We start from the raw sequence: 10,215 nt of genomic DNA, 5'->3' as shown, positions 1-10,215 counted from the left end.
AGGGCCAAATAAATACTCTGCCAAGTTTTGATTGGTTGTTATGGGCAGCAAAGCTAGTTTTTGAGTGCCAGTTTTAAGAAAGGCCAAGGGCCACAGTTAAATCTGCTCAAATGTATGACAAGAGGATTTCTACATTAAATGACAGTTAAAAATAAATAGTTATACTGAGCGACACAGAAGTGCAGAATCGAAGAAAAACAATGAACTCCATTTACCAAAGCTGGCCTTTTTACCCATAGCAACCAATCAAGGTCCAGTTTCAATATCTGTCATGGGCAAATAAAAGCTGTACTGTGATTGGTTGATGGACACAAAGACTGGATTTTCTGTTAGACAGTTTTGACAAATGTGGCCCATTGTTCTTTTAAGTAATTACTGTGCCATACATAAACCTGTGGGGAAAAAAAACAAAAAACCTCTCCAATATAATCCATTGTATTTGAGCACAATGAATGTTACATTTTATTTAACAAAATGTATTTAAGGCATATTGGCACTACTATACACAATTATACTAGTTTTTCTTTTTCAATTAAAAGCTACCATATTCCATTATGCTATTATAAACCCCCTTACATTACAGCACATATGAAATATTAAAGGCAACAAAAGAAGAAAAAAAAAATTCTCTAGGTTAAGCAACAAGCAAGTTTGCTTTGCTTAATTTCTCATTGCTATACATACATAAAAAAACAATTATACATCTTAAAAAAACACCAGTAGTAAAAATCCCTGTCGTCCCAGCAGCAGGTTCTAGCTCAGTCAGATAAGTAAGCTTCATTGCAGATTTTAAAACAAAAAAACTTCAAGTGTTTTATATTCCTCATTGGTTTTCAGCCACAAATAACCCTTCCAGCTGTGCAAACAGAGGGCAGTTTATATACTTCCAAGTTAAGGAATATAAATGATCCTTTTTATACATCTTGGATTGTATATGTGTGAAACTGCATGACAACATCGACTATTATCTATAATACCCAACTAAAAGAATCTTGAAACCACCATGAGGATCTCCGAGAAGGTCAATACAGTAAGCCATTAAAGGCGCTATCTTCTCCTGAAAACAGAATTACTACATTCACTCCACTTGTACAGTGCTCGTATACCTTCATATAACAAACAATAAGTAAAATACATATTTCCAATCATGCAGCCACTGTTTGCAGGTCACTAGTATGGCATATCATCATAATGTTTCATTGCCAATTAAAGCAATGCTACACAAAAATAAAATTAAATACTACAGTAACATTTTATATTATAAATTAGGTATTTAAAGTCTAAATCAAAACCTGAAAGCCACATTTATATGAGAAAATGTAAATTAAATTTGGATCTGACCGCAGTTCTCTCACAAGAGATACAAGAAGCTGGACTGTTACTTTAGCTATCCCTGTATCTGCCTGTATAATGCCTAAGCATTCGAATAGTGTCCATAGGCCAAGACAGTAGTAATGAATGTGCACAATTGTGTGATTTAATGCATTCCCATGTATGCAATTGTATAAGCTGTATCCAAATGTTACAGTCAAAATCTGCTTCGTATTTTGACATGAATTTTAACACAGATTAGCTCCATATGGGTGTCTCAGTATGCTTATTATCTTTGGGAGGTATAACAAAATCCTCTAAATTTCAAATGCAGCTTTAACACACTGGCCCATAGTTATTAGTCTACATGAATTCAAAATTGGCCAATTTTGTCAAAAGGAACCAATAACAGTTCAGCTTTCATTTTACCAGAGCTTGTTAAGGCATGAAAGCTGAGCTTTGATTGGTTGCTCTGAACACAACTAGACAGTTTTGGTTTCTGACTGATGTATTGGGGCCATTGTGTGCTTGTGGTGGAATTAGACAAAGTACAGTAGATCTGTTGGTCAACTTAAAGGAAACCAATCCTCAAATGTTACCCTATATAACGCTTGTCAAAGTGTTATATAGGGTAAAATATTTATTCTTACCATCCCCTGGGGACACTCCTGCCCCCAAGGATGGTGAGGATATGGACTTATAAGATGCTTCCCGCCGGCCCCGTAAGTAGTCCCCTGGGCGGGGAGCTCCTCTCACCTAATCCCGAGTCTTCGCCTGGCAGTGACAGGGTGCATCATTGCTCTGCTCACTGAACAGACGGAGCGATGGCGCGTCCTATTAATCAAGCGGAGGGGGCATTGCTGCCGGACAAAGATACGGGACTAGGTGAAAGAAGCTCCCTGCCCAGGGGACTACTTACAGGCGCGGCAGGGAGCAGTTTATAAGTTCATAGCCTCACCATCCCCGGAGGAAGGAGCGTACCTCGGGGATGGTGAGGATAAAGATTTTCTTAATTTCAGAAACTAAAGGATTCATGAGGGGCTAATTGCTGGGACCCCAAACAATCTGAAGAACACCGTAAAACTGTAGCTCCAAATGGATGGATCACACTGCAGATGTATAGCCACTGTTCCACTAATTTTTTACAGGACTTCTGTACATAGTGGTTCATTTTAGAGATGATCGAAGTTACAGTAATTCGATTCGTCACGAACTTCTCGGCTCGGCAGTTGCTTACTTTAGAGCCTGCATAAATTACTTTAGCTTTCAGGTGCTCCGGTGGGCTGGAAAAGATGGATACAGTCCTAGGAGTGTCTCCTAGGACTTTATCCACATTTTCCAGCCCACCGGAGCACCTGAAAGATGAACCAATATATGCAGGCTAAAGTCAGAAACTGCCGAACTTCGATCATCTGTAGTTCATTTATTTGAGGCTACAAGTTTACAGAGTTCTCAGGACTGGCAGGGATCCTAGTGGAATGGAAAAAAAAACCCTTTAAATTTGATATTAGATTACATTAAAATGAATAAAGCATTAGGGCACATATTACAGAGCTACAGAATCCTCCTTTTAAAATTGGATCTCAAGCTGTCCAATATCCTATTATTAAAGTACATTTGAGTTCTACAATGTTTTACAGCTCATTTCTCTTCATCTCTGTCTTAGCACATACAAGTCAAAACATTGGCCTAGTTAAAATAAGTCATAAGAGCACAGTACTTACCCCAATGTTCAATAGAGATCAATTTCTGGATTTTATTTTTAACAACAATTATCATGTTCAACTTATTACTTTACTATATGTAGATTGAAGGACCACCAGACTCTATACATTTTTATAAAGCAACAGAAATAAAATAATAAATACATATTGTGATTAACTACAGCATTGTGGCCCTAATATACACATAGCTGGTCTTTACAAATGCACTACCTATTGAAATGCAGTATGCCAACACAAATTTAAACATTCTTTCCTATTAAACAAATTTTGTGAAATCCATACAGCTAAAAAAAAAATTGATTTTGCTACCTGAGAGATTAGTTTGAACAATTCAAGCACTATAAGATCTGTACTTTACACAATACTTGGATTCAGATGATGACAGACAGATGAGTTCATGAATGCAATGGATATTTGATGATGGTTGAAGTTAATCAAATGGATCTCATAGAGTGGTCATGAGTTTGTCTTGATAAAGAATGCTTTGAATGCCTCCCAAATTCCTTTGGTTTTGATCTTGGATGTACCGAATGTTTCTGCCATCTCCACTTGAGGCTGGTTTCCAAAATGCCCTGTCATCATGAGAAGATGGCCTGTGCCATTTGCACAGTCATTGGTTAGTTATAAATGGAATTAATGTGAAACAAAAACAACACATATGTACAATCGACAAAACATTCCAATATGAAGGGATAAAAACAACAACATTACCTCCCTAATATATTTACATACATGGTTATCTATGGGATTTAGAAAGTTGTAATAAAGATGAATTTACTTAATGTACATTAATACCTATTGCTTGCAAAAAAGGGCAGTAACACACTAAAAGGGGTTTTCTGGGATTACATAACTGATGGCCTATAGCCCGGTTCACTGTGTAGTGCACAGCACCAAACAGCTGATCTGCAGGGGGCTGGGTGTATTCACCCCACCGTGCAGCGATTGATGGCCTATCCTGATAATAAGCCAATCATATAGTCCTGAAATCCCTGTTAATGTATCTGCTTTATACAGTGAAATCTCTCCAAAATACCACCTCTTCGAGAAGCCCAACTGTTGTTCAGACCGGATTTTTGGTGACTTATTTTTGATTACATCATAAATTACACATACAGAGAATCTTCTTGGAGACCACAACCTAGAAGACTTTTTGCAGTTATGGGTGGCTGTCTTCTTAAAGAGGTTTTACTGTAAACATTATGGATATTTTATGCAAGTGTAAAGTTAAACTATTGGCATAAAGAATAAGTAGGACAGGGGGCTTCATTATTAAAATGTGTGTGTTTGTGTATATATATATATATATATATATATATATATATATATATATATATATAATATTATACATATGCATATATATATATAATATTATACACACACACACACACACTATTAGGACCTCTAACATGCTAATGGACTATAATGGGGAAATGGGTTGGCCTTTCAGCAAACATTTGGTGAAAATACATTAGGATCCTGCAGCCCCAACTTGTATAAATAAGCCAAGTCCACTAACATATTAAATACATGAAATAAATAAAAAAATCACACACACACTGGTCAGTAGACATTTCTTATTATCATAGTCAATAGTAGATATATGCTACTGTAAATGCTTACTTTTTTATGGCTTGAAAGAAAGACGAAACCAGGGATAGGATATGAGACTTTAACCTCTTAAGGACCCAGCCATTTTACACCTTAGGACCCGGCCATTTTTTGAACATCTGACCACTGTCACTTTAAACATTAATAACTCTGGAATGCTTTTAGTTATCATTCTGATTCAGAGATTGTTTTTTCGTGACATATTCTACTTTAACATAGTGGTAAAAAAAAATTGTAACTTGCATCCTTTCTTGGTGAAAAATTTGAAAAGTTTAGGAAAAATTGGAAAATTTAGCATTTTTCTAACTTTGAAGCTCTCTGTTTGTAAGGAAAATGGATATTCAAATTATTTTAATTTTTATTTCACATATACAATATGTCTACTTTATGTTGGCATCATAAAATTGACAAGTTTTTAGTTTTGGAAGACACCAGAGGGCTTCAAAGTTCAGCAGCAATTTTTCAATTTTTCACAAAATTTCCAAACTCCCTATTTTTCAGGGACCAGTTCAGGTTTGAAGTGGATTTGAAGGGTCTTCATCTTAGAAATACCCCACAAATGACCCCATTATAAAAACTGCACCCCCCAAAGTATACAAAATGATATTCGGCCAGCCTTTTAACCCTTTAGGGGTTTCACAGGAATAGCAGGAAAGTGAAGGAGAAAATTCACAATCTTCATTTTTTACACTCGCATGTTTTTGTAGACCCTATTTTTGAATTTTTACGAGGGGTAAAAGGAGAAAATGTATACTTATATTTGTAGCCCAATTTCTCTCGAGTAAGCACATACCTCATATGTCTATGTAAAGTGTTCGGTGGGCGCAGTAGAGGGCTCAGAACCGAAGGAGCGACAAGGGGATTTTGGAGAGTACGTTATTCTGAAATGGTTTTTGGGGGGCATGTTGCATTTAGGAAGCCCCTATGGTGCCAGAACAGCAAAAAAAAACACATGCCATACCATTTTGGAAACAAGACCCCTTGAGGAACGTAACAAGGAATTAAGTGAGCCTTAATACCCCACACGGGTTTCACGACTTTTGCATACGTAAAAAAAAAAAAAAAAAAATTTCATTAAAATGGGTGTTTCCCCCCAAAATTTCACATTTTTGCAAGGGTTAATAGCAAAAAATACCCCCCAAAATTTGAAACCCCATCTCTTCTGAGTATGGAGGTACCCCATAAGTTGACCTGAAGTGCACTACGAGCGAACTACAATGCTCAGAAGAGAAGGAGTCATATTTGGCTTTTTGAGAGCAAATTTTGCTCGGGGGGGGGGGATGTCGCATTTAGGAAGCCCCTATGGTGCCAGGACAGCAAAATAACTCCCACATGGCATACCATTTTGGAAACTAGACCCCTTGAGGAACGTAACAAGGGGTACAGTGAGAATTTACCCCGACTGGTGTCTGTCAGATCTTTGGAACAGTGGTCTGTACAACATTTTTAATTTGCACAGCCCACTGTTACAAAGATCTGTCAGACACCAGTGGGGTGTAAATTCTCACTGCACTCCTCATTACATTCCGTGAGGGGTGTAGTTTTAAAAATGGGGTCACATGTGGTTTTTTTTTTTTTTTTTGCGTTTGTCAAAACCGCTGTAACAATCAGCCACCCCTGTGCAAATCACCTCAAATGTACATGGTGCACTCTCCCTTCTGGGCCTTGTTGTGCACCCCCAGAGCACTTTACGCCTACATATGGGGTATCTCCGTACTCGGGAGAAATTGCATTACAAATTTTGGGGGGCTTTTTTCCCTTTTACCTCTTGTCAAAATGAAAAGTATAGGGCAACACCAGCATGTTAGTGTAAAAAATTTTTTTTTTTTACACTAACATGCTGGTGTAGACCCCAACTTCACATTTTCATAAGGGGTGAAAGGAGAAAAAGCCCACCAAAATTTGTTAGGCAATTTCTCCCGAGTACGGCGATACCCCATATGTGGCCCTAAACTGTTTCCTTGAAATACGACAGGGCTCCAAAGTGAGAGCGCCATGCGCATTTGAGGCCTGAATTAGGGATTTGCATAGGGGTGGACATAGGGGTATTCTATGCCAGTGATTCCCAAACAGGGTGCCTCCAGCTGTTGCAAAACTCCCAGCATGCTTGGACAGTCAACGGCTGTCCAGCAATACTGGGAGTTGCTGTTTTGCAACAGCTGGAGGCTCCATTTTGAAAACAGTGGCGTACCAGACGTTTTTCATTTTTATTGGGGAGGGGAGGGGGGCTGTGTAGGGGTATGTGTATATATAGTGTTTTTTACTTTTTATTTTATTTTGTGTTAGTGTAGTGTAGTTTAGTGTTTTTAGGGTACAGTCACATGGGCGGGGGGTTACAGCGAGTTTGAGCTGCCGCGCAAAATTTGCTGCATCGCAAACTTGCAGCCTGATACTCACTGTAAGCCCCCTGCCCATGTGAATGTACCCTGTACATTCACAGGGGGGGACCTCCAGCTGTTGCAAAACTACAACTCCCAGCATGCACAGTCTATCAGTGCATGCTGGTAGTTATAGTTTTGCAACAACTGGAGGCACACGGGTTGGGAAACACTGAGTTAGGAAACAGACAATGTTTCCCAACCAGTGTGCCTCCAGTTGTTGCAAAACCACAACTCCCAAACATTCTCAAGCATGCTGGGAGTAGTAGTTGGCAACATCTTTAGAGCCAGATGTTGCCGAACTACAACTCCCAGCATGCTTGGAGTTGTAGTTTGCAACATCTGGAGGACTACAGTTTGCAGACCCCTAATACAGTGGTTCCCAATCTGTGCCCTTCCAGATGTTGCAAAACTACAACTCCCAGTATGCCAAAACTGTCCAGGCATGCTGGGAGTTGTAGTTCTGCAACATCTGAAGGGCCAGATGTTACAGAACTACAACTCCCAGCATGCCTGGACAGTAAGGGCATGCTGAGGATGTGTAGTTTTGCAACATCTGGAAGGACACAGTGGTCTCCAAACTGTGGACCTCCAGATGTTGCAAAACTGCAACTCCCAGCATGCCCAGACGTCAAGGGCTGTCTGGGCATGCTGGGAGTTGTAGTTTACAGGGTCCCATTACAGCAATGCATGTCGCTTTACGGCGACGTGCATTGCTGTAAAGGGCCCGACCGCGGCTGAAGATCTACTCACCTGTCGCCGCCGCCGCCGTCTCCGCCGCCAGGATCCGGGTCTTCAGGGACGAGGTAAGTACCGGGGCCGGTCCCCAGCACTCCCCCGTCCCCCGCCGCATCCTCCGGTCTTCCTCCCGTCCTCTCCGGACTTTCAGGGGCCGGGCAGGACGGGAGGAAGTAACCGCCCCCCCCTCCTGCGATTGGTCGGTTAACTAACCGACAGATCGCAGGGTATAGGAGGAGGTGGCAGGCTTGCCACCTCGCTCCTATACGTTAGCATGGTCCTAGCTGTCTGTGACAGCCGGGATCATGCGAAATTACTGGGCGGTCGGGTCCCAGAGACCCGATCAGCCCGGTATCGCCGCAGATCGCAAGGGCGATTTCCCTTGCGATTTGCGGCGATCGCCGACATGGGGGGCCTACATGGCCCCCCTCTGCGTTTGCCCTGGATGCCTGCTGAAGGATTTCAGCAGGCATCCAGTTCCGATCTCTGCCCGGTGCGCGGCAGAGACCGGAAAACGCCAGGGCGTATGGATACGCCCTGGGTCCTTAAGGCCCAGGGTGTGAGGGCGTATCCATACGCCCTGGGTCCTTAAGAGGTTAAAATACATAAAGGGAATCATCATGGTAAAGGAGAAGAGGAGATTTATTTACCACAAGAGGACATAGTTTTATATTAGAGAGCCAAATGTTTCTGCAGTAATATGAGGAAGTATTACTTTACTGAAAGAGTAGTGGATGCATGGAATAGCCTTCCTGCAGAAGTGGTCGCTGCAAATACAGTGAAGGAGTTTAAACATGCATGGGATAAGCATAAGGCTATCCTTCATATAAGATAAGGCCAGGGACTATTGATAGGATTAAGATTATTGGGCAGACTAGATGGGCCAAATGGTTCTTATCTGCCGACACATTCTATGTTTCTATGTAAAGGCATACAGTTGCACATGTCGGTCTTTTCGTTGGTGAAATGGCCATGCTAGACACTGAATGCAAAAGTATACAAGCAGTAAAGAAGTATAAAATGGTAAAGACTGGAAATGATGTACAACATGCACATTTTTATCAAAGTAAAATAATGCATGCTTACAGTAAAGGCTGAAAAACAGAAAAATGTCAATGACATTGAATCCCTTTGACAGAGCAGAAGTAGGTAAAACATTAATTCAGCTTTGCTGACACAAAATATATTCCTGTTTGCTTAGGCTTATCACGGATAATGACATGTAAATGTGTAAAACAAACAGCGCAAGTGCCTACATCTTTGTTAGAACAATTGCAGAATGTTGCCAGAGGGCAGAAACAGGAGTAAGTTGTTATGGGGTAGCTTTTTAGAGAGTCAGAAAGCACACTCTGGCCTGGCAACAAATTAACTTTGTTATTCAGGTGGGTTATGAATACCGAATAGCAACGGATGAACAGAAGTAGTAGCATAAAGCATCCTCCAATTGCCCACATGAATATTTGTAGGCATGCACACACAAGCTATTTTAAATCAAAACAACTTTATATAATGTCAAAAATATCACAAAAAGGTGCATTTAAAAAAAATACTCCATTGGCCATTTTTGCACAAATTTTGCTGTAAATTTTGAATTCGCTGCTCAGAAACATTTTTGTTAGCATGAAAGTGATCATTTACCAACAAACAAGGCAACAGCCTGATTTTGCTTCTTTCTGGAAAATGTATCCAAAAACCATCACAGATGGGCAACAATGTTTTTTTTGTTTTTTTTTTATAAGCTATAAAAATCTATTGAATACACTGAATATGAATGCTGGAGCTGAACAGCCACTTCAAACAGCTCATCTGCTGGAGAGTTGGGATTTAGTTCTTTGCTGACCTAATATTGATAACTTATTTTAAGAACAGGCCATCAATGTTAAATCACCACATATTGATATATCTTATTTTATAGACACAGGCCAAAAAGTCCCTATTTCGAAAGCCTGTCTGCATATTTAATAAGTGTTGGCATTTTAAGCCTGTGAACTTATTTTGAAAAATTATATAAAATGGCAAGAAAGTTGATGACTTTTTTTTTGGCATCACAATGCCATTATCAGTATGGAATGGTGGACACTAGCTAAAGGCTCAATACAGTTGAAGGAGTAACCTCAGCATGAACAGGTAGCAATGCAGTTGCAAATAAGGCGAATTCCTATTAAAGGGGTACTCCGGTGCTAAGACATCCTATCCCCTATCCAAAGGATAGGGCATAAGATACCTGATCGTGGGGGGTCCCGCCGCTGGGGACCCCCATGCTCTTGCACGCAGCACCCCATTATAATCAGTCCCCAGTGCAGGACTAAGTGTGAATGTAGGTATGTTTGGAGGGTTAGGGTGGCAGGTTGTGGGTTGTTTCCCCTTACCCCCACCCTTCCAATGTTTTTGTGATATTGTGTATGGTTTTTCTTTTTTCTCCTTTGCATTGTACTATAAGAAAAATTGCAATA

General features: G+C 40.3%; 1 protein-coding gene across 1 annotated transcript in view; it reads right to left on the bottom strand.

Moving 5' to 3' along the window:
• Positions 1-2,691: 2,691 nt before the first annotated feature.
• Positions 2,692-10,215, bottom strand: part of EPB41L4B (erythrocyte membrane protein band 4.1 like 4B) — a 182,625-nt gene continuing 175,101 nt past the window's right edge. The window contains exon 16 of the mRNA XM_056520799.1: positions 2,692-3,628. Within this exon, the coding sequence (XP_056376774.1) occupies positions 3,481-3,628 (148 nt within the window). The 3' untranslated portion in view covers positions 2,692-3,480. The remainder of the gene's footprint in view (positions 3,629-10,215) is intronic.

Source organism: Hyla sarda, chromosome 5 (genome assembly GCF_029499605.1).
Source record: "Hyla sarda isolate aHylSar1 chromosome 5, aHylSar1.hap1, whole genome shotgun sequence".
Classification (NCBI taxonomy): domain Eukaryota; kingdom Metazoa; phylum Chordata; class Amphibia; order Anura; family Hylidae; genus Hyla; species Hyla sarda.
This window is presented reverse-complemented; position numbering and strand designations above follow the sequence as displayed.